The 25,411-nt window shown below is 35.6% G+C and overlaps 3 protein-coding genes across 6 annotated transcripts; 2 read left to right on the top strand and 1 right to left on the bottom strand.

Annotated features, from left to right (window-relative positions):
• Positions 1-2,175: 2,175 nt before the first annotated feature.
• Positions 2,176-14,407, top strand: LOC147411861 (uncharacterized). 2 transcript variants are annotated; one of them, XM_086453242.1, is made up of 13 exons: positions 2,176-2,392; positions 2,797-3,164; positions 3,261-3,390; positions 3,497-3,599; positions 5,448-5,568; positions 6,175-6,240; positions 6,546-6,584; positions 10,828-10,908; positions 11,007-11,054; positions 11,740-11,790; positions 11,907-11,975; positions 13,256-13,489; positions 13,747-14,407. In XM_086453242.1, the coding sequence occupies exons 2-13, from the start codon at positions 3,012-3,014 to the stop codon at positions 13,999-14,001; spliced, it is 1,350 nt and encodes a 449-aa protein (XP_086309368.1). In that variant the 5' UTR covers positions 2,176-2,392; positions 2,797-3,011; the 3' UTR covers positions 14,002-14,407. The 2 variants fall into 2 exon arrangements, with proteins under 2 accessions (XP_086309368.1, XP_086309371.1); XM_086453245.1 differs by lacking the exon at positions 2,176-2,392 and adding an exon at positions 2,399-2,550.
• Positions 14,408-15,796: 1,389 nt separating this feature from the next.
• LOC147411860 (plant UBX domain-containing protein 10-like) lies at positions 15,797-18,126 on the top strand. Its single transcript, XM_086453252.1, has 4 exons — positions 15,797-16,623; positions 17,210-17,383; positions 17,476-17,649; positions 17,769-18,126. Exons 1-4 carry the CDS (start codon positions 16,072-16,074, stop codon positions 17,994-17,996), a joined length of 1,128 nt encoding a protein of 375 aa, XP_086309378.1. The 5' UTR covers positions 15,797-16,071; the 3' UTR covers positions 17,997-18,126.
• Positions 18,127-19,753: 1,627 nt separating this feature from the next.
• On the bottom strand, positions 19,754-23,942 carry LOC147411859 (uncharacterized). Of its 3 annotated transcripts, none has more exons than XM_086453237.1 (2): positions 23,748-23,942; positions 19,754-22,439 (listed from the first exon to the last, which is right to left on the bottom strand). In XM_086453237.1, the coding sequence occupies exon 2, from the start codon at positions 22,284-22,286 to the stop codon at positions 20,559-20,561; it is 1,728 nt and encodes a 575-aa protein (XP_086309363.1). In that variant the 5' UTR covers positions 22,287-22,439; positions 23,748-23,942; the 3' UTR covers positions 19,754-20,558. The 3 variants fall into 3 exon arrangements, with proteins under 3 accessions (XP_086309363.1, XP_086309344.1, XP_086309354.1); XM_086453218.1 differs by having other exon boundaries at positions 23,753-23,942; XM_086453228.1 differs by lacking the exon at positions 23,748-23,942 and adding an exon at positions 23,480-23,734.
• Between the last annotated feature and the right edge of the window lie 1,469 nt (positions 23,943-25,411).

Below are 25,411 nucleotides of genomic sequence, written 5' to 3'. Positions count from 1 at the left end.
TCTAATTATAGAAATGGAGCATCTATGACAGAAAATAATACTATTTAAAAAAAAATATTACTAATTATCTAAATATAAATAAAAATTATAAAAAACATTAGATAGATTTCAGTGATTCGAGATGAAATGAGTCAACTTGGTCTTTGTGGGGGACAAGACAGACGAATTGGGATTTGGGTTTTGAAATCCATGATTTATTTATTTATTATTATTTTTTTTTAAGAAAAAGATTTTATTATGAAATACAATTTTAAAGTGGAACCGCACGTATTTTCCTTCCTAAGTTGGTAAATATTTTCCTATCCAACTCATTAATAATCAAAAGTTATGAAGTTATAAGCCAGACGTTCTACAATATTTTAGACACGCTTTCATACATTTCTTAAGATATATCTCAACAATGGCGTTCATCAATTTCCTGAGCTTTCACCTACAATGAATAATTCTGACATTGTCAATGTAATTAAAGAAGATAAAAGACAATATTATTGACATTATTAACAATCAAGATCAATCAATTACCATCTTATAATCGATGTCATTGATGAAATTCATTTTCTTGAGAGACATTTGGAAATTGAAGATATTCTTTTATGTTGAATTTGAGGTGTATATATATATATATCAACAAATCAATTATTTTAAGGAGGTAAAGACATGGAGATCCGAAGTGCTATTTTCGAGGACGTCATTATTAATTACAAGAGTGAAGTAGTCTTCATAAGATATGTATTAAGATGGATGTAATCATTTCTAATAATAATTTGAGATCCAATTCATTTCAACATTAAAGATAATTTTGTTTTCAGGAGGTGCAAAATGTTATGCACCTTAATATTGCACTCCCATACTTATATCTCGATGAGTATTTTTTAAATTAAGATTCGTCGATGATTAAGTTAGTTAAAATACAAGAAAACTGAGTTAGAGACTGAGTCAAAAAGTCCAATAAATGTGTATTGATTCCAATATCCTACTTAAATTAAAATCTTTCTATGTTTATCTTTTTGATTTCGTAACAATAACCTAGTACTTCGATAAGAGTATACCACTAAAATTGGAACTCTAAATATCTCACAAATTTTTTGTTAGGAACCTTGAGGATTTTCGCACTATTTTAGTGATTCATTCTTAACATAAGAGTCACTTAATTGCATTCAATTGAATGCTTTAATTTTACTACATGTCACTTTGCCCAAGTCTTTTTTAAAATTTAGGGGAGTTGACACGTGAGGGGTCTTAACTTAAATCACTCACCCGCTGAATGACTTTAATACTTCAACACGTATTCATTCTGACTTAGTCTTTTCACAAGATCTTGACCCATTTTGATCAAGATCAAAGGTGTTTAGATCTTAATCAATCATGATCAAAAGTTTTTAATGAGTATGAGTGTGGAACCTTGACACTCAAAGATTTTCGTTGAAGGAGTAGGAAGAAGAAAAAGGAGGATGAGGATGGAAACCAGGAAGGAGAGGAAGAAGGGAAAAAACGAGGGAATAAAAGTTCGACAGTTAAAGTGCCGGATTTTTTTTTTTAAATATAATAAATTTTGGCGAATCAAGTGCCAGAAGGTTTTTTTTTTAAATGTTTTCACGATAGTTCAACTGTTGGATTTTTAATTTTTTTTTTCGACAGTTTAAGTGTCGTATTTTTTTTATTTAAAGAAAAACGATACTTTATCTGTCAATTTGGGTTATTTTTGATAAATTTAAACGACTTGTTCCTTTTTTGATTAATATTATTTTAAAAATATAATAAATTTTGGCGAATCAAGTGCCAGAAGGTTTTTTTTTAAATGTTTTCATGGTAGTTTAACTGTTGGATTTTTAATTTTTTTTTTCGACAGTTTAAATGTCATATTTTTTTATTTAAAGAAAAACGGCACTTTGTCTATCAATTTGGGTTATTTTTGATAAATTTACACAACTTGTTTCTTTTTTGATAAATATTATTTATATTTGGATTTTTTTATATAATTTTTCCTTATTTATATTGAATAAATGCTTATAGAATGTGTATTCAATCATTAATTTATAATATATATTAATATTAAACAAGAAATAAATAAAGATATTCATAATTAAAATCATTTTGAATTTAAGAGATTAACCATCTTAAATTGATCCATAATAAAATTAATCTTTTTGAGTTCATAATAAACAAAGATAACCAATATGCGCGCCATGGGGTTCACACTTCTCGAGCCTACATAGCTCTTGTCGAAGTGTTCCGACTCTTGTATCTTCTTTTCGACCTATTTATACAAAAAAAAATTGGACATGGGGGGGACATAGTTGGGATTTCGGAAGTGTTTTATAATTTGCAGAAATTTGAAAAAAGCGCGGTTCTTGCCCAATCTAGCTCAGTGGACGAGGAGAGTTAACTCGATGTAAATTCGTTGTTTTTTGTGATAAATTTGCTACATAATTGTCCTTAAATTATCTTGCCCGAAATCGATGTGCAAGCAAAGCGTGAATCCTATCTACATGTTTTGATTTTGCGAAACTAGGGCATCGCAAGATTGATCTCTGAACTCGAACCATTAGGGTTAGGTCACACGTTTTATTCAGAATTTTTATTTATTTTAACATTGTTTCTTTGAAACTCAACTCTCAAATTCTCACATACACGTTATAATTCTTGTTGTTTTTTTATTTTGTGATCTCAATTTTCAATTTATTTGCTCGTGGAATCTGTTTTTTGTCTGAATTCTTGGTGTTCTTGATACGTTCTGTTGATTTGCGAGCTATCTTATTGATGCATGATGTCTGTATCATCTGTCTGTTTGTGCAGATATCTTCGTGGCTGTTATTGACCTCTGCATGAAATGGGCACATTGAGGTTTTACGATTTTCTTAGCAGAAGTGTAGTCTAAGTTTCGAGCTCTATTGTACCTGAGAAATTGTTGATTTTCAGTGTTAATTATTGTTTCTTCATCATCTGAAACTGCAATGCTTGTGTGACTGACAAAAAAAGAAGATTTTTGGTTGATTGGGAGATGAGCCAATATGAGTAGGTTGTCATTCAGGCCACGTCCCCTCGACATTCATAAAAAGCTTCCAATTCTTAAATCTCTAAGAGAATTTGAAGATGAAGAGACTGCAACAACGTCCACACGAAATTCCCAAATACTGCGTTTTGCTGTGGAGGATGATAATGAGGTGATGATTCTGTTACCATTTCTATTTTTCTCTCATTCACCTGAGTTGGTCCTATTGTTACCATTTAAAAAACTAATTGAGATATTTGTTTTACAGGTACATCAAATCCCTAGCAAGAAAAGTGCTTCTGAGATACCTACTCCACAGTTTGATATTGTGGATACATATGAAAGAGATTATTCTTGCACATTTGATCAATCAACATCTTATTTACGTGGGAGGGGAGGTTTGTTACTTTGAAACATTCAATTCTTTTTTTGGAAGTAATTTTTACTATATCTTCATCATCTAACATAGTTTAGATTATTGAAACTTTGCTGAACTATTTGCAGCCCGGGCAGAGATCGGAGAGTTTGTAGAGTATGACCTGGATGATGAAGATGAGGATTGGCTTGAAGAGTTCACCAATGAGAGGAAGATTCTTACACCTGAAAAGTAACATCAACATCCTAAGTTCATCTCAATATTTTGGTTCACATTTTTTATTCGTCAACTTTTAACTGGCAATATTTTTGTTCTAATAGTTGGTTTTCCTTATATTTAAATTAATGAGGGATATGAGTTTATATTGAAATTGTTCATTGAAGCCTAGGAGATAATTCAGCTCTTTAGCTATAAAAAAATAAAAAAATTCCACTCTTTCAAATAATGGCATTTGGATAGTGAGAAACATTTTCTCCTTTGTTGGGAATTCATGTTCTCTGTAAAAAGACTTGGAGGTCTTCCCCCTATGTTACCTTCTACATTCGAAATGATAGAGAATCGTGAATCGTTGTTTGACTTTGAAAAAAAAAGGAAAGAAAACAAGGTCTTTTATGCAACTTATTATTAAGAAAATAAGTGCAAACGAACCAAGAAAACGAATTGAAAAACAATTACAAGACAAGAAGCAATCACTCAAAGAAACACAGATTTTACGTGGTTCCCTCAAGATTGAGGTACGTCCACTGATTCACCGATTCCACTATGAAGAGAAAACTTTTAGTTACAAATTACTCCCTTTTACCAAAAACAAGAAATATAAATATCCCAGAAAACCTAATTAGGGTTTTACATAATATTAGTGAAATTATGAAAATACCCTTGGGAAAATTCCTTTTGGGGGCAAAGCCCCCGAAACACCATAGGGGGACGCCTCAAACCCCAACGAGCTCAACTGGCGTGAAGGTGTGGCTTGATTTGCAGTACCTCCTTGTTGACTAGTACTATCAGGCCCCACAACACATATTGGATGCTGAAACTTCAAGGCGTGTCAATGCCTTCAACTGATATAACAAAGATACCATTTCTAGTTGCTAACCAATGCCATTGTGGCCCTTAATCCTTGATGTCTAGAAGCACATCTACTTAAGATTATTCTTGTCACTTGTACTCTTTTTTAATGAAGTAAAGTTGCTCGTGTATTATTCTTTAAGCATGGTAATGTTTGTCAATATTGATAGGCGTGCTCCAATCGAGAAAAAAAAATTGTATGAGGCAGCAACAAGAAGGCTGGCTATGATTTATGGAGCTGAATTAGGGGCAGTCAAGAAGCAACATGGTCATGCAATGAGCACAATAAAGATGAGAATATTGAGATGGATGAGTAGTTGGAATAAAGAAAGACAACCTTCTAAATTAGTCCATTTGAGGTTATCTTATCTATGAATAGAGCCAATAGGAGAAAAAGGAAAGTCAATTAAGATGATCTAGGTATGTAAAATGAAGACCAATGACAACACTAATGAGAAGAAGGATGTCTTTGGTACTAGTTTAAGGCTCTTAAAAGTTCAGATGAAGACCAAAAATGACAAAGATTGAGTTAGTAAGAAAGATTTGATTTCAAATGCTTTAATAGTAAGATATATCTCTAAATAAAGTTGAATAGCAGATTAGAATTTTTTTTTGATAGGTAAAGAGAATAGCGGATTCTAATTCATTTTGCCAATTCAAATAATTGGGATAAGGCATGGACGAATGTGAGGATCTTAATGCATGTCAATAGACGAGCAAAGCTAAAGCCAAATTATACCCTTTTTAGAAGGTTGATGTGCCAAGTATCTATGCCTTATATCATTATAGACACGTGAAACTGCTCTCTGATATTACCGCTCAATATAAGAACATGCAAATGACTCCCACATAGGTTCTGGATTGATAGATGGCAAATGAGTTAACTTTTCAAAAATGTTATTTGGGAATTTGTCTTTTAAAACTATTGAACAATTTTGCTGCTTTTTGTCAATAGACACCAATCCTGTTTCTTTTGTGGCTAGAAATTGTGCATGTATGTTTGTGATACAGGTTTGAGAGCCTTCTTTTCAAATTGGAAGTTTTGGATCATAAGGCTCGGGAAAGAGCAGGTGTCATAACACCTCTTGGTTCACCTGTTCCTGTTCTTCTACAACTAGATGCTGCACTCGAGGTAAACTTTGTTTTATGATGTGAAGTAAGAGTCCCTTTATTAAAGGTCATTTTTTCTTCTTCTTTCATCTGATACTATTGGTATAAACTGTTCTGAATATATTAGTTTAGCCTTCTCATTGTTTATCTTTTCTTATGTTTGACTACACATATATATTGCAATTATGAGAGGAAGTAGTTAGTGTCAACAAAAGCCCTTCTGTCAAGAATGTAATAAAACTATTAATCTTTCCATTTTGCTACAGAAAATTTGTGTTGATTGCTCTTTTAGATGCATTAGGGTTCAGTGACCCTTTCTACTGGTGATTATAGCAATGTTATACCATTTGGTAGAATTGCATCCTATAATAAATGCCTGGCAAGTTTGATCGTGGTGTTCAGTGTTAATAGAGGTGATGCAGCCATGCAGCGAAGTTTGACAATAATTTACCTCCCCAAGAAGGATTTCAATATTTCTTGTTTGCTTTGGTATTCACTTTTTTAATTTCTTTAGAATGTGAGTGCCGTTAACAGGTCTTTTCTGGCATAGGGACTATGTCAAATTGTTCTGTTGCAGAGAAATTAGCTTGTATTTATTCTAAACGATTGCGGTTGCTTTATTATGCAGGCCCTGCAATCTCTATCCATAAAACACATGGTTTTCCGGTCTGTATATAACTACTGGAAAGAAAAGGTATGCTGTTAGACCTCCATAAGTAGATGTCCTGTAATTTTGTTTGTTTTTATTGGAATATGGGTATATTGTTGTTTTTTTTTTTTTTTTCCTTATGCATTATATATATACGTGTGCATATGGTGGATGCCAGTTTACTGCTAAAAGATGGTGCCACTCATAGTTTTTGTTAGTTTCTGTTAACTTTTATCAATTTGCTTGAGTGGGATGATTTTCTTCGTGTATGAATCCTTTTTGCAGAATTTCAAAGTCATTGGAAATGTTGTAACATAAATTTTTGTGTTCTTTCTCCTTTTTTTTCCCAGCGAGAACAGTGGCAAAAGCCTATTCTGCGCCGATTGCAGGTGAGTTCCATTGGTTACAAGAACATGCTACTTTTTAATATGATAATTATCTGATTATGTATTGTTTATCTTGGCATGTTATCTCCTTTTACATTAGATGTACAGACTAGAGTTACAGTAGCTAGATTTGTGGTTGATTTATTGGCTGCTCTAGCCTACCCACTATTTAGAATAGGCAAAGAACCCGACTTGTTATGTATTTGTATAATTTTGCTTGTGCACCTTTGTAAAAAATATTTTTTTCCCCATAGGTAATACTCTAAATTTTATTATAACAAAAGAAAAGAGAGAAGCTACAAGGAGATTCCAGTATACAAAGCTTGCTGGGTTACATCATCTTTTCTAGTTAATTGAGTTGGCAACTTCATTAACACTCGCTATAAATGAACTACCAATTTTTTTTTAACGAGTAAATAACTTTATGAAATAAAGAAAAAAGAGGAAAGGTGGTCTAGATGACCAACCTATACAAGATAACTTACAAACAAACCATTAGTTGGAGCATAATGCCTCCCATCTAAAAGCAAAATCCTCAAAAAACACACCCTTAAAATCAGGGTCTCCTTTACACCAAAAGAACAAGCACCCTAAAATTGTTAGAAACATGTCATGCAGCGAGCGGTCCACGTCATAAAAAATTCTCATGTTTCTTTCCTTCCAAATGCACCGACATATGGCAAAAGTGACAAACGCCGCCCAAAGGGATCTTTTACTTCCTGTGGAGACATTATGACCCCAGCACCAGAAGGGTGACTGAGTTGACTTTGGAAATACCCACGATATCTTAAACAAGGAAAGGAATTTAGACCATAGCTCAACAACAAAGGGGCAATGCAAAAGGATATGGTCCACAGATTCACCATTCACCCTACACAAAGAACAACAGTTTGGAAATACAAAACCTCTACTTAACAAATGATCTAGAGTTAAGATTTTGTTCAAAGCAGCTAACCAAATAAAGGGTACCTTCGAGGGAATTTTCACCACTTCCAAAATTTTCTTGTCTAGACAAAGATATCTTATTTTATCCACAGTAACTGTGATTCATCGTAGCCCAATGGAAGTAATAGATTCCCAAGCCAATTCCTTTGCCTCCCCACAATTTATTGGAACCAGATTTTCTTGCAATCATTTTGGACATTGAAGATTAATTTTCTTATGGTCTAGAATGTTCAAGGATTTTAGGGGATTCTTCTTCGAGGTTTTTGTATTTTAACAGGATTATGTTGTAAAGGGGGTGTGTCGGTGGCCATTGATCTTGATGTAACTTTGTTTCTATTAACCAACCAACTACTCCAAAGAGATCTTTCGGAAAGGGGAGAACCATGAATATTAGAGGGTCACAGGGCTTAACGGTATGACACACCTGAGAGTGGAGGAAAATATACACTCAACACTCCCCTAACCGATTAGGGTGGAAAGAACCTGTGACCGATATGAACTTAATGCTCTGATACCATGTTAACCAATCAACTACCAATCTGTTGGAAAGAGAGAGAAGGAGCTTAGCTGGGGTATGACATACCCAAGAGTGGAGGAAAATATACACTCAACATTTTCCTTCTAGAAAGGTCTCTTTGACCTCCATTGTGTATCATTAGAATGAGAAAAGAAGATCTCCAACCCCTTAATAAGTGCCTGCTCTTTTGCTTTATGAGAATTTTTATAAGGAGCCTGCTAGGTACAGACCCACTTCATACGGTTTACACTACTCTTGTGCTTTGTGAGGATTTTTATAGGGAGCCCGCCAGGTTCAAACCCACTTCATACAGTTTACACTGGAGTGTGTAGTCCGGAGCTCAGTAGTTTGGTGGAAAGACCATTTGAAGGACAGGAAATCATAGCTTCCATTAAAGAGCTAGATGATGCTTCTTGGTCAGATATCTTCTTCTTCTTTTTCTTTTTTTGGCTTCTTTCAAAGCTTGCTAGGATGGTAGAGATTTTATGTTGGTAGTGAATGACTTAAGAGCAAGATTATTTGAACAATTACTCAGACGGTAACTTCATAGCCCTTATTGTAAAGAAGCAGTGGGTGAGGGTCATATCCATTTTTAGACCCATTGTTATGGTGGGAAGTGTGTACATTATTATAGTTAAGACCTTGGCATCTTGAATTCATTTCTCCCTTCCATTAACTTGACAGATCGAGGGGTGCTGATTCGCAATACATAGATTTGGATGGAGAACAAGAGTTCTCATAGAATGAATATACCAGATGATGAGTTGAAATACAAGAATGGACAAAACTATAAACAACACATTCATCATAGGATACTTGTATTCCAATCACTATGTACAAGGAGCATTTTAATGCAAATCTGGATGGAGGAATGCTGAAAAGGTTGTGGATTGACGGTGAAATCTTTGTACGAGGGTATTGCCCCTAGTTTAACAACGTCTTTTCTGTGCTCTTTCGTCTGGGGTGGTAAGATTCCTCCAAAAATCTCAACTTTTTTGTGGATGGTGTCTTTAGGGAGACTCGCTGCCATGGACCAATTGATTAAAAGGGTTTTTATTTCGCCAAATCAGTGTTACTTGTGCAGAGCTCAGGCGGAAACGATGGATCATTTACTCATTCACTGTCAGGTGGCTCACCACATTTGGTCGCATTTTTTATCTTTGTTTGGTATCGTTTTCCCGAGATCAGTCAAGTCAGCTTTGGAGTCTTGGTTGTTGTGGGGAGGTTCTTTTTCGTCTTCTAAACAGATTCTTTGGTTCTTGGTTCCTTTCACAGTTTGTTGGGGCATTTGGAAACATCGCAATCGATTCATTTTCGAAGGGAAAGAGATGATATTGGAAGTAGTAGTTCTTTCAATTTTGGAGCTGTTGTTCTCTTGGAGTAAACTTTATAAGGAATTTAAGGGTTTCTTTTTTGAAGATTTTATTGTAAGATGGGATAGGGTTTGCACGTTGTCGTGATAGTTTGTTTGCTTTCTTCTGTTTTTATCCGTTTTTTTGTTTCTTTTGTCTTGGGTTGGTCCTCTCGACCCCCCTAGCCTTCTTTTCTCTTTATAAATTTATCTTTATCGATAAAAATAAAAAAAAATAAAAGGTTGTGGATTGAGGTAGAAAGCAAACATTGAGGACACATGCTTTAACATAAGATATGGCTCTATGTATAATTTAATAGTGTAACCTGATAATTTCCAACTCAAATAATTTGGAGAAGACACTGTAAATGTCCATATTCGAACCTTTTGTTCTGTTTTAGCTGATATATGTTTTTTTTAATATATATTTGGTGAGATCTCTTAAATTTCCTTCTTACTGAACTCTCCAATTGTTTCGGGTCCATCGGGAATCTTAAGGGAAATACAATTTTGTGAAGAATCTTTATTGACTCAACTGCTCTACATTTTGAATTGCATAGTCAGATTTTCACCCCTCAAATATTATTTTCTCTAAATCAACCTTATTCCTTTTGTTCTTTATGTGATGAATGGACATACCTCATGGTTATTTGGTTCATTTAGATGCCTATTAATACCATGCATCCATTCACACTATGTTGGAAGATGTCATTTAGTGTCTTTTGTGTTCCCCCATGCACATGGGTTTTCTATCTATAGTTCTTCAATGGTCCCAGCTTTTCAGACTGGCTTGGAGGTCATTAGAAGATTGATTTCCAGTCTGTTTGGAAACAAGTTAACTTAAAGAAAGAATAAAATGACCGCAGACGTTTTGTGTGGGGCAATACCACAGACCTGGGATCGAAAATCTCGCCTTCACTCTTAAACCAATCAGATAAAACGGTTTTGCTCCTAATCCAAATTAGTTGCTATAGTCTCAGTTGCTCATGAATGTGGTTCTAATTGAATTCTTGGCCAAATTTTTGTTCTGGTCAGACATTGAAAATTCTTTGGATATTATAAATTTGTTGGATTAATGTGTCTTGCATTGTACCTCAAAAACTGGGGAACTACTTGAGGCACTTGATACAAACTAGTTGTTTCTTGTTTCACTAATGGATTGCTAATATTTAGTGTTTGATTAGAAGATGCTACTCTCTTCTCATTACCATTCTATTGTGCATTATTGCTTGCAACTGTATAATTCTATTGTTAATGTTTTTAAAATAGTGTTAGAAACAAGAGGTTTTTTATGATTGCTAGTTCAAAAAAAAGGTTACTCTTCAATATATGTGCAGGTCATTGTCCAGTTTTACCTTTCTTTGAAATTGTTAATTTCAAATGCACGTGATGCTCTAGCTAATCTGGTGTCTCTCTGTTTTTTTCCTGTGCAGCCTCCACCGCCTGTTAATGATACCAATCCATACAATGTTTTTAGGCCTAGGGAGAAAGCCCACCGGCTCCACACAAGAAGGGTAGGTTGATTTTTTTTTCTACGTTTTGGGTTTTGTTGAAGTACAAGCAAAAGAGTTAAAATCGTCCCTTGCAAGCTCTTACTATTCTTGATTTTCAGATGCAAAGGAGAGAGAACAATGTTCAGTCCTTTGAGAAGCTTCGCCAGGTAAACATATTGATCATTGACTCCTATTTCTATGTACTTACTGTGGGACTTAATGAACTAAGAATGTTTTTGAACCAATTAGTGTTAGTAGCTAGAAGATGGTTACTGCAAGCCCAACTATGCTTGAGATTATGTTCGTATCCTTGCTTACCAGGCCAAGTGAATAACTTGTATTCTTCTTATAGTCTCCACCAATGTAACATGAATATTGCGAAGTTGTTTGTACATTTCATTTATTCTGAATTCTGATTGCATTTGTTTCTTATGAACAAATCATCCAATACATCTTCCAATCAACTAGATATTTTTTGTCACCCATGGCATTGACAATAATTTCATTCAATTTTTTAAGGTGCATAGCTGCTGAAACTAGAATGGAGTAAGTAGAAAGGATGTGTCTTTCCATTCTCTCTTTTAATTTCTCATAGTATTGTTTCTGCTTCCGTTGGAACTGTTCTTATTTTTTTCATCTTTTTTCCCCCGATAAGAGACCTGTTGTTCTTCTAATGCACTATTATTATTTTTATTTTTTTAAGTAGGAAAGGAAACTTGATACTCAAGGAATTTGCACTGATATTCTTTCTTTGGAGCAGTATTTGCTTTCAATATCATCTTAAAACATTTTTAGATATTAATTAAAAGGCTTCTTAAAAAAATTTCTATTTGCTGAATTCTCTGTCTTCAGGTCAGACGCAATTTGGACCAGGCCAAAACAGTAATAGATTCATTGATTAAGGTATTCTTTTTTTATGGTGAGAGCTTATACCTATTTTTTGTTCTTTTTCTGGTGATGGATATTCTTAATAACCACTTAAGAATTACATTCAGTGCCTGATAATAGATTCTTTGCAGAGAGAAGTGAAGAAGAGAGAGGCCATGGAGAGTGAAGTTAGTCTTCAACGTATTCAAATGAAGTACAAGGTACATATAAGTTGCCATGTTCCATCTACCTTTGGATTCAGCAGTGTTTCTTTGCTATCAGATCTTATAGGTATCAATGCCAAGGGAAGGGTGGAAGTAGTCAAAAAACAGAGAAGCAAGGATCTGACAGAGAATAATGTTGGGTTCTGGCAGCCTTAGCCCCCACCCCACACACACACACAAAACATGACAAAAAACGGTACCATTTGACTAGTCCAGTCCTTTCCATAAAGTTTGTATAGGAAAACTTCATCTACCAGGTAGTTTGTAGGGAACTCTTATACAAGATCAAACATAGAAACATGGTTCATTTGCTTTGAACTCAGCAAAAATTAGACCTAATGCTCCAGATGGCAGATGCTGCACACACATGTTATCACTCTCACTAGTGTGATACATGTGGTGTTTATGCTGCCATCATATCATTGTATGCATTCAATGTAAACCCAAGGTTTTAGTTACAATATGTTTCGGCCTTAAAGGAACATTGCAGCATGTTCCTAAACCTAGAATCTATTGCAATCTGTCTGTAGTATCTGTATGATTTGTGGTACACGTACATATGGAGTATATCCCATTGCTGTTTATTACTTCAGATTTTCTTGGGGAAAAAAAAAAACCTTGTGATTCCCTACTCTGTAGTGCCGGAGATCACGGTGGTTCGGGAAACAGAAGTACTCTTAATTTTCTATTTAAGAAAGGGAAGCTCGTCTTCCCTAATCAAATTCCCTACTCTATAGAACACTGATGCTATAAATTTCAAAATTTCAAGATAAACAATGTTTGGTTCAGAATGTTTCTTAATAGGTATAAACTTATAATCAAGGTTTAAGATCTCGTATTGTTTCATTGTTTTGGTTTTTCCAAAAAACAAAATATTCTGTAGCATTCACCTTAAATCACTAATTTTAGTTTTTATTCATGAATAAATATAAAAAATTGTCTTCTAAGTATTTAAAATTAAACCACATTTTTCTCGCATTGGTATGCATTTAAAATGCTTTAAACATTTAGAAACAACCATGAGAATTTCGAAACGTTGCATTAGATATGTTTCAATGTGTTCTTGGAAAACATTCCTAAAGATTTGAATTTTAAGAGAAGATTTTTCTGTACGGTACTGAATCTACTGGTATGTTTAGCACTTCTCTCTGGCTTCATCTCACCTTTTGATATTGGGTATAATGTGGACAGATCACTAAAGACAGTATCTCCTTGGTTTTGTGAATGTTTGATATAAATTCTGCAGGATTGACTAATACATTTTAGTGGTTTTTCAGAATGAGACTCAGCTTGTTGAAGATGGAATGGTGTTGGGCTTCCCACCTGCATGCAAATTTGGTTCAGGCGAGGATTATTTTGCCGACTCAGATGACTTAACCAATTGCCCACATCCTCAATCAGATGCAATGCAGAACCCTTTCATGGATTCCAAGCTGATGATGGTCACAACGGGACACATGAAGCGAGAGCTGAGAGGGCGGCCTCGGCCACAGGGATGGCCCCATAAAAGGGTAAGTCTCTCTATGCACGGACTCATGGAATTAAGTTACTTTTCCCTGTTCCTGTTTCTTTGCAAGTGTTTGGTAAGCGATAGAAAAGAAGATTTAAATCCAAGAGGCTTTACGCCACACTGACAATAGCTGTGATGGTTCGGGACCACCACCTTCTCATTTTGTCAAAATTTCTGAATTTCTCAGATATGTTATTTACAAATGCATTTTATTATTATTTTGCTAAACAAATGCATTTTATTATGTGTTTAATGCAGGATCCACATGAGCCAGTTTGGTTATTCATGAGACCATTAGATCCCGAAAAGTTGGCCTCTGCAGGCATCGTGCCACCATCAGATCCTCCAATTAAAAATGGTACATCAGCACCACTATATCGTTTTCATGGAAGGATTGGCCGAGGAGGGCGGATTGTGTTTGATCGATGGAATCCACTTTCACGAACTCCAATTACCCATGATTACGCCTCATATGGACCACCACCAAATTCCAGGCCTCTATCAAATGGTTGATGTAGTTATATCCTACATTTTTCAATGCTTTCAGCTGTGCTGAATCTGAATATGGTGGAACCCATTAGAGGTAGAAATCTGGACAAAGAGATGAAAATCGGTGTTTTCTGAATAGGAATTTTCTTGTATACTACAGGCTGAGGTGGAAAGAGAAATACAAATTTCCTAGGGATCAGGATCAGATTTCCAAGTAGTCCTCCATGGACATCTAATCTCAGCCGATGCTAGACACTAGAATTTTCCTCTTTAATATTATAAAAGACCCTTTAGCCCCTCACTTTGTATCTCAAAATACTCTCTAAAATGCAAAAAATGGAATGTTCACATCATAACTCAGTAGCCAGGACTGTGGCTAACGTCATGCCTCATACGAGTGCTATTAACATGGCTGTTAGTGTTTTGTTTATTTAACAGCATAAGAACCTCATTCCATAAGTGAATCCTGATTCTGACTTCGTTGTGTTGGTTTGATGGGAGACTTCTCTTCTATTGATCACAGATACCTCTATGACTAAGGTTCTCTGATGACTTAGCAACCACAAATTGTTGTAAAGCCTCGGCCTTTTCATCAGGGCCGAGCAATGTCTGCATCAGTGATTGGAAGATTGAGAAAATCTTCTCTCTTCACAAATCCTGAGGTAAAGGATTCGAGCAGACTACCCTCTAAGTGAGGGTTGGATGTTGGCTTTAGGGTTTAGTATTTTTAAAGTTTACGTTGTGAAGCCAAAAAGCTACATTTAAAAAAAAAAAATCGGGGTGTAGATATGATGGATATTTTGTATGTAAAGCAGTTTAGAGAACAATTTAAGGGGTTAGAATTATCACCACACATTCTAATCTCTAACAATTTAAGTGATTGTTTATAAATATTGGCTGAAATAGGAGATAAATTATCAAGTGAAGTAGGATTCACTTTTTTAAGCAATTATTTTGGATAAAGATGATAGCGTCAACTTTTTTTTTTTTTTTTTGTGTGTGTGTGTGTGGGTTTGGCATCAACTATTTAAAAGTATCATATAAATTATCTTTAATAAAGTTGTAGTTAATGAAGACAGCTTTCATGATAGAAGATACGGGTTTAAGATTACAACATCATCTTGAAAAAACAAAGGAATCCAAGGCATTCCAACACCATATTCTTCGCACCTATTTAACTTTTTCTTTTAGACTCTTTGACGAATTGAAATTTTGGGAACACAACTTGTCTCTGCATGTTCAGGTGAAAACATGTGCAGAAATTACCTTAAATTTAGGGGAAATTACTTAATACACTCCCATGTAGGATTTTTCTCAAGTGAGTTATTTATAGTCACAATAAACTGACTTGAAAAAAAAATCACTCTAAATTCACTTGCTGACGTGGCATGTGCATAGAACCATAGATCTTTTTCTTTGGAATACACAAGGAAAGTTATCTATGGTTCCATACACACATGCACGTCAGTGAGAGAATTTCAAGTGATTTTTTTACTGAGTCAGTTTATCATTAGTCTTACTTATATTGAAAGAGCATTTTCTGATAGTTTAAATTAACACAAAAAAGGGAGCATTTTGTTGAAAAAACTTTAGTTACAGGATTATTAAGTTGTCACCCAAAAATATGGGGGCATATAGAAAGAAACCCTATATTAAGGTGTAATAAACAATTTTCCCTTGAATTAAAGGGCTGCTGAGTCTGGACCAATTTATGAGAACCTTTGAAATGGCATTACTGCCCCTAGGATGAATGAATTGGATTCTCTATCCCCCACTTCCACAATGGATGATGCTTTACTTTGCTGCAAAATTAAGCAACCTCACATTCTTCTTTCCCCCTCTTTAATAAATTAAGATAATAATTTTTTTTTTATTTTTAAAAAAGGTCAAAAAGGAAGAAATTCATACTCACCACCACTGTTTTGATAATTGAGTTCAGATTTTGAAGAAAACCTGCAGGCTGTAGCAAAACTGAGGCAAGGCTCAGAACATTAGCTCCCATAGTAGTGGTGGTGTCACCATATAATTGTGCTCAAGTATCCAACTTCACACGAATTAAAAGCTCAACGATCGACTCACATTTTTATAGTAATAATGTCGTCAATGACAAGAGAAGGTGCAAGAGCAGCTGTACAGGAATCATGTAATGGAATCCTGCGACGTATGGTAAGCCTCCCACGGAGCATAATTGGCGGAGTCTCCAGAGCCATGAATCATGGAACAAGTCTCATAGGTGCATCAGGAAGAAGAGATCAGCCTCAACAGCAGAGAATGAATTTCCAAGAGCCTCCAATTGTTGCTGAAGAATGGGTTTTTCTTGCCAGCTTTGAACAGCAATATGGTTTATCTCATCCATTGTTTTACGCCTGTACATTCGTTGAGGCTTTGAAGATAGCAGAGGAAGAAGGCAAGTTCTTGTTCATGTATCTCCACTGTCCTGAGCACCCGTTCACGGCTTCTTTCTGCATAAGTACTCTATGTTCAGAACTAGTAGTACAATTCTTGGATGCAAATTTTGTTTCCTGGGGAGCACTTTCAAACAGAGGAGAAGGGTTACATATGGCTACGACATTGCGAGCTGAAACGTTCCCATTCTGTGTGGTAGTAGCTCCTGCTTCTGGAAATAGTATAGCAGTTGTGCAACAGGTGGGTGGTAGCTTAACTTTTTTTTTTTTTTTTTTTATTTCCGATCGGTTGATAAGCATACTTTTAATGAGATCAGCAACTAGGTGACAGAGGGAATTCGATCCAGGTTTATGGTTTCGTCACCTATAGATTTTACCAACTAAGCTAGCTCGCACCTTCAATGGTGGCTTAACTTTAGAGAACCATCTCTACTGGAGAATTTCCTAATGTTGCTCCTGTGAAAACAAAGAAGCAGAAAAGAGTACAAAAAACAGAAATCGCACACAAAAAAAACAAGTATAACATGGTTTGGTAGTGTGCCTACATCCACAGATCAGAACAAGAACAATCACTATTTTCTTTTCTTGGTTTTACAGCCCTAGGGATCTCTATTTATAAAACCGGGAGAAGCTGAACATGTTTATCTCCCCAAAAATAGAAAACCCCAAAATAGAAGAAAATATCTATATTACATAATTCCCTTTTTAGTAACCCTAAAAATTTGGTCCGGCAGGGGGTGCTCCCCTTGCACCATGGCAACTCTGCGTACCGCCAACAGAATACAAGACATTTACATAACAGCTCCTGTTTCCATGCTTGTGTTTAGGTGGAAGGACCAGTTTCTCCAACAGAACTTGTGGAGATTCTGCAGAGGACGATTGAGGAGCAAGGGTTAGCTTTTGGTATTTCTACTGTCATGAAGGATGAAAAAAGAAGAGAAGACCGTCAACTAAGGGAAGAACAAGATGCAGCATATATCACAGCGCTTCAGATAGATAAGGTATGTACACTGCATACTGCATTTCAAGCCTTAAAAGACCAACTCAAAATTGCACGCCACTTAAAGAGTTTGCTTTTGCATATTATTTCCAGGAAAAGGAGAGAATTAGGGAGCTGCGTGTTCAGGAACCAGTTCAGAAGCCAACAGAAGCACAAAACAATGAGAAATTAAGGCGAAGTCCAGCTACTAAACAACAGGGCGGTAAAGTGAAAGAGACTCTACGTAAGGAAACTGTTCCTCATGGAAAAGATTCGCAAGTTACTCAAGTACAATCTTGCAACCAAAATCTGTTTATTTACTAGAATATAACTCAATTTCTGATTTTTTTAAATTTTTTTTCCGATTCATACAAACAGACAGTCTTAAGTAATGATTCATTCTACAGATATTGATAAGGTTTCCGAATGGGGAAAGAAGAGAGCAAAGCTTCCAATGCACGGACAATATCCACTCAATATACAAATATATCGATTCACTAAGTATACCTGGAATAGCAGGTTACAGATTAATATCCAGCTTCCCGAGAAAAGTTTATGGCTTGGAACAGATGGGGATGACTCTTAAAGATGCTGGTCTCCATCCTAGAGCAAGCCTGTTTATAGAGCTTCTTTAATGTTAGTTGGTTCTCAAGAAGTAGAAATGAAGTCATCTACAGAAACTTAATTTAGTAATGCTGTAAATGAGTAAACTGCATGCTTTCTCCAATTCATATATGTATGGTGTGTTATGTGACGGTTTTCCTCGATCTATCTCTTTACTGTCCTTCATTGGTTTATCCATTACAATTCAAACTCTACAGAATTCAAACTACAGCTATATCAATGGATTCACCTCCAATGCCAAGACCGAATGCAGTAACGTCACAAGGGAGAACAACCGCTAGGATAAGTTTTATGAGTCACATGTTGTGCTAGAAAAAACAAAGACCTCATCTTTGTCTCTGAGGGTTTCAAAAATTGAGTTTGTCTTCACCATAAGGAAATAAAACAGACGAGAAAATGGGTCTGCCTCAAACATACAGCTGAGATGGGAAGAAAAAATACATCATCAAAGTCGAGGCATCTATTCCTCAAAATTGGTCTAGATTAATATATTTTTTAGGAATAGAAAACAAGACAAGCTAGGAATGTTTTTTTTTAATAAATATAAATTATATAAATGAAAAGAAGAAAGGGACGCTGAGGTAGCCCTCAAACAACAAGATTAGAGAAACAACAAGGGAAAAAAAGATGAAAGAAAGCAAAAATACACGCCCCACGGGGAGCTAATTGTCACAAAAGATATCTCTATTAAAAACAAAATCTTGGAAATACACTCCCTCAAAGTCTTTACTCATCTTTGACCAAAAGAAGAAAAACACAAAAATCTCTAAGATCACTGTATGAGACGAGCTCTCCTTGCAATGGAATACCCTGTTGTTGCGCTCTCTCTAAAGACCCCACGCAATGGTGAAAGGAAGGATAGCCCAGAGAAGCCTCTTTCTAGAATAGAAGATATTGAAGCTCCACCCTTCAAGAAGTTCAAAAAAAGATTAGGGAAAAACCCTATTTACCTGGAAACGAGATAAGAAAAACATCCAAATAACTCGAGAAAAAGGACAATGAATAAGAATGTAATTAACAGACTCCCCATCCCTAGAACAAAGAAAGCAAAAGTTTGGAGTAATCCACCCTCGATAAATCAAATTATCCAAAGTGAGAATTCTACCCAAAGAGGCAAACCATAGAAAGAACGACACCTTAGAAGGAACATGAGCGGACCAAATGACAGATGAAAAGATCGAAACCTCACCTGACGGCAACAAGCAATAATAAAAAAACTTAACAGAGAACTTCTTATTCTTAGCCTTGACCCACTCCCTTTTGTCCTGCTCGTTCTCTCTGAATTAGATCGAATTAAGGAGATCTAGAAGAGATGTAACCTCCGTCAATTCCCAATCATTGAAGTTCCTCCTAAATCCCAAATCCCAAGAGTCCGTGTTCCCGTACCGAATCAAACACTGCCTTACAGAGTTATTTTTTTTCAAAGAGCAAGCATACAAAGATGGAAATTGAGTAGACAGAGATGAATTTCCGTCTATTATTCCATCAAAGAGCAAGCGTACTAAGAATGTGATTAACAACGTAAAGGTCACCTGATGAGTCGGCGTGCAGAACACATCACATATCCAGCCCAGAACATGAAAATCTTGGAGCTAGAAAGAACATGGTTATGGAAACTGGGTTGATTCGTAGTTGACCAATATGTTTTGGAACATTCGGCACAACCTCAAAGTAAGGAATCAGATCAAACATCTGTAAAGAAATAATTAAACAAATTTTTTTCTGTCTATAACATTTGCTTAGAGGACACCATCATTAGAAAATGTGATTCAACAAAGAGTGATTTACATATATACATATATTTAAAGATACATTGAAGTGAGGATTACAAGATTGAGACACGACATTCAAAAGATGACTTAACCCAAAAAGAAACTATTGTCCACGATGCCGCTCCCATCTTGAAAAAGGAATAAATACATTTGGAGAGAAGAAAATAGTAAAGAGAAGCATTCAACGATTATAGTGACTCATACTGTTTCTGGGCAACCACGAACACTTGGATTTTGTACATTTACCCAACCAAAAAATGAGTATGAACTATCACAGGCCGCACTGGGAGAGAACCTAATTGCTTTCCAGAGAAATCATGAACTCCGGTCGAATTGAATCTTGACATTCTCACTGCCCACTTCTTTTTTGGTGGGTAAGCTGGACTTGAACCCACCACCTCACCACTCACTGTTAAATCCACAAGGCCACCAGAGTGACCTGAGATTTGAGTTTTCAGAGATATAAAGCCTCAGGGAAGTATATTGTCCAACCTTCTTGATGGAGTATTGTATGTAAAATTTATCTTTCAACTGATGCAGCTCATGATTTACAAAAGTACCAGAATGTCGTCCAAACTTTCATGACATTTATCACCGTACTCCACTTATATTTTTTCTCTCTACTTCATAAAGAGGGGGAACAATGTTGCTTCCTGCTCAAAATTCCTTCTTCCATTTCCAGAGACTTACCATTCCAGTTGTTGAACTTAAATCTTTATGATCTTTAAACTCTCCAGGGTATGATTTGCATTCTGTGACATAAATTTGAAATCAGCTTCCATGTTTGTGGCATGGAAAAATCTAATGAGTTAAATTTGCTAGGGCTTTCCTTCGCTTGTATGTTTTAGGGAGCACAAGTCCATCTTGTTGGCCCTCCAAAACTTCTGGTCGGTGATGTAGCTTCACTGTTTCTCCAATGTTGACATCTTTATGCCTATTTACTTGATCCAAATGGGTTGTGAACATTTCATGCTCCCCAATACCAATGTCTAAGATCCTTGAAACTTCTGTAACTTTTGGATATTTTGCAATGTGTTTTTCTTGCATGGGTGCCATACGCCGTTCCCCTCGATAATACTCTGCAGCAAATGGGTATGCTTCCAAGGATTTCTTGGAGGGATGATCTCCAGTTTCTTGGTTCAAGTTCTGCCGAAAGTAATCACCGGCACAAGTATTTCTCCTTATTTTTGGGGGATTCCTTGAAGATCCCTCTCCTTTGGGAGTAGTTTCCACTTTGTTCCGTGTTTCAGGACCACTTCCAAACAAATTGTATTCTTGTAAATCTGTTCTGCCATCAAACAATGGATCCTTTGCTCGTTTTACATATCTAATAGAGCTCTGAAAACGTCTACTTGGCCTGGTGGCTCTATTCATGAATTCCGCCCTCTGTTGATTCATGATACAATCAGGTGACTCAGCACTTCTATATGCTTTTCCACCATCAACCTTCTGAGTTAGAAAGGGTGACTCCTCATGGTAGTCCCTTGCATCCCATCTATGCATATGTTGCGGAAAATGAGAGAGTCTTGGTGCCTGCAAACCTGGAGTTTCAGTTAGTTCTGATTGCATCAGCATTGCTCTTGGTTGTTCCTGTTGGCTGCCAGTAGGACCTTTGGGTACTATTTTCAATACACCCTTTGGTGGGGGCCGACATGGTGTCCTCACATCACTAGGCACTGATTTTGGAATGCATGCTTGGAATGAATTCGTACCAGATGACTTTATTTTCAGAACTCCCTTGCCACTAGTGTTTAAAGCAACCAATTTCATTCCATTTGCAACAGGAGAGGGCAAAATATGGCCTTTACTGTCTCTAGACTCCATCCTCTTCGACAAAGGGTGCATGATTGTTGTTGTGGTAACCTTGTCATTTAACTGATTCTCATCCTCGTGATATGCAACAAGACCAATCAGATCCGTGCTCTCCATGTTATTCTTCCATGCCTTCCAAATAAGAACCCTTTCCTCAGTACTAATGCTTGGTTGGCATTGTTTCCATGCACTTTTCATGCCTGAGAACGTACTAACCATTCTTTCATGGTACGATCTTAGCGAGTGATAGTAGACTCTCCTCTGTAAAAACTGAAGACCTTCTCTAAAACGAGACACTATTTGAGGATAGAATCCACCTTTCAACATTTTGAATAGTTCTGCCAAGGGACTGCCAAAGAACATATCTTTACCGCCAAGCAGCTGCAACATAGTCAACCAAAACGTTTGCTGGTCCATGTCTGGAAGGTAAGCTGATAGGGAGAACCTTTCTTCCTCTGTTAAACACAAATTCCACGTTTCTAATGATAATATCTCCTTTAGATCTGGCAGATCGTAAAGTTCATAGGGAACGCTGCACGGCTGACCTTCAATCATGCAAAGCTCATATCCCACTTCTCCAAGTTCACAGTCATCAGAATCATCCCCTGAAAGATTGCTTTCATCTCCCCCCACGCCATCAACTTTGGGAGAATAAGAAACATGTCTGGAATTGCTACTGTTTCCTGATATTCGATGAACGATCTTCACAAGGCCCATTGGGACTGAAAGAACCAAGTTGTAAATGATCTAGTTATACAAGGAAGTGAAATCCCAGTGTGGGATAAAGTTGCCACCTCGGTGAGTCGGTGAAGTCTGTGCGAGGAAGTACCACAGACCTGAGATCAAACCCCTGCCTTCATTTATTTAAACCTATAAAAAAGAAGAAGAAAAAAAATCCCAGTTTGGGACCTTGAGCACCCATGGAAAAATGCCAGCACTACAACCAAAGCTTTTAAAATATCATAAGCAGAAAAAAGGGTATGATGTAACTTCTAGAAACTAGTCTATGGTACTACTTAACAAGTCACGGCATGCACAAAGGGGAGGTGGGGGGTATTGAGATTTCATTTATGCAATCAAATGACAACCTATAATTAATAATATATCAGTTGTTTATTTCATGAAAATTGTAAGGACAACATAGATGCCATCTAGAACCAGTGCAAGTATAATAAAATTCATCGCAATGAAGAGCCTTCCGAAATCACCCCATGCAGTCTCTTCTATACAGATGCATATAAATTCACCAAACATACTTGAGGCAGTGCATTTGTGCAAAATGTTTATGAAGAAACAAAAAATTACAAGCATCAGAATTCTCATATAGATTTTAGGTTGAATCGTGGCAGAAAAAAGTTGACAAATCATTGGAAAAAAGAGTTAAAATCAAATTTATCAATGAACAAAATACACACAACAATTCCAGGAGAAAATTTTAAGAGGTAATGAAGTTCAAAAATATCCGTGAAAATACAGCTATGGTTGAAACCTATAAGACCCATTCCCTTCGGAAGCAATACACACACACACACATACACATTCCTTGGGCAAAAAAAAAAATCCTTCAAAATACAACTATGGTGGAAACCTAAGACCCATTGCCTTGGGTAACCACTCCTCCAGATGTGTGCAAGCACACACATTCCTTCAGCTAAAAAATCTCCCCCCTAAATACAGCTATGGTGGAAACCTAAAGACCCATTCCCTTGGGCAGCCCAATCCACATGCACACACAAACACACACACAGAGGGGCATCAAGATGACCTAATGATGATTGATGACTCCTCGACACGACTACCATTTACCACACACATAAGGTGACTGCTCAGTGACGTCGTTTATAGGCAAAGAATTAAAATCAACAGAACCATAGATCGAACAATACAATAATAATGGTGGAGCAACATACCTATAAACCCTAAGACCCTGATAGGAAAGAGAAAAGGGGCATTTCTTGTGTGTTCAGATCTTGCAACCCTCCACATTAATTTTAAGGGTTTCTTTGAAAATAATCAGAGCTACAAAACTAACAGATCAATCTTCCATGCGAATAACAAATGAATTCGAATACAATTTTCAACAAAAATCAAAAGACTTCGCTACCATAAACCCCCAATTTCAAAGTACGGAGCATAAATTATAATAGAAAAAGAGAGAGAGAGAAGAGTTGTTGTTACGTTACATTTAGCAATGGCGGTGGAGGGTTTTCAGTCTTTCTTCAACACCAACCATTCCTTCTTTTCCTTCTTATTTCGTTTCCCATTTTTTCTTAATTTTCTCTCACATTTACATTTTCCAGAGCTTCCGTCTTCCCACAATTCCTTCCAGAAAAATTAAAAGCTCTCTCTCTCTCTCTCTCTCTCTCTCTAATGGGTTAATAAATTGCTCAATTAGCTAATCAAATTCTTCAGCAAAAGCGAGCGCGTCGTGTGGTTGTCACAGTTTTCAAACTCGGTATTCCGTCTCGTCCCTCTCCCTCGCCCATTGTGAGTTCAATCGCTCGAGTCAAATAAATTACTAATATTTTTTTTTTTAATAAATGGATTAGAGATGTTTAGTAACAAGATTATATTTCCATTTAGATAATAAATATAAATATTTAAATTATGAAGAAATTAAAATAAATAGAATACTCGATTGACTTGACCTGAATTTTATTAATTCAATTGATGTTTCTAAACCTGTTTCGCATATAGTGGATAAGTAATCTTGAAACTTGTATGAGTTATCGTGTAAGATTAATTTCATTGATAACTAACTTGGATGAGTCATCATGAAAATTATAGTATTTGGGATGTTTGGAACTCATCTTACTTGGTAAGAGTGTCAATGGGCCAGTTTCAGTTCAGTTCCTAAGGAATTTAAGATTATAACCATTAAATATTTTTCGAAATTGGAATTGTCAAGGAATTCAGATATCGATCGATTTCGGTTATCAATATTAAATGAAGAAAATAATCTTTTGAATCATTATAAAACTTTTTTCTTTAAAAATACTTAATATATTATCTACAAAATATCAATTTAATTATAATTTTTTATACTAAAAATAAGAGTTAATGATTTTTTTTTACAACCAATACTCCTTAAAGGACATGACCTTGTTTAAGCTCAAGTACATATTTTATATAAAAATTGAAAAACTTACTTAAAATGCATTAATTTAAAAATGTAAAAAAAAAAAAAAGGCTTAAAATCATTTCTAATGTAGTTATGAAAAGAAAATACAAAATTGACCGATTCTAGATACCCATGAATCTCCATTGGATATAACCTATCGATTTCGGTTCCTATTGGTTTAATTACATTTTAGACCTATTTCTAATCGGGCTTTTTTATTCAGTTTGGTTGCAGATTAAATGAGTACTTGACATCCTTTGTGTAATACATTGATGATGTCAAGCTATAAACGCCTATATTATTTGGGATGATAGAACTCATCAACTCAATATAATTTAAATGAAAAGAGGACAAATATTATTAATGCAAATTCACGATAGTTATTTTTAAAATAATAAAAAATATCCTTGCACCTATATATTTATATAATAAAACACAACTCAGTAGATACAGCGTGAGATACAAACCTTTGTGTGGGATCCACTTTAATCACTTTATTGTTTTTTTCTTTTTAGTGTTTACACTCTCAACTTTATTTTTATTACTCTAACTTTATTATATATATTTTTTTACACATTTTTTTTATCTATTTTATCATTTTTCATCTTTTAGCCCCTTTAACTTCAAATTCTTTAATAATACCCATCCAATTTAAATTTTTTTTTTTATGCCCTTAATCCTCCTATCAAGTTATAATTTTGTGGGATCCACTTTATTTTTT

Source organism: Akebia trifoliata, chromosome 1, assembly GCF_017979445.1.
Source record: "Akebia trifoliata isolate Shusen 1 chromosome 1, ASM1797944v1, whole genome shotgun sequence".
NCBI lineage: Eukaryota > Viridiplantae > Streptophyta > Magnoliopsida > Ranunculales > Lardizabalaceae > Akebia > Akebia trifoliata.
Note: the sequence above shows the minus strand (reverse complement) of the source record. Positions and strands in the feature narration are given on the sequence as shown.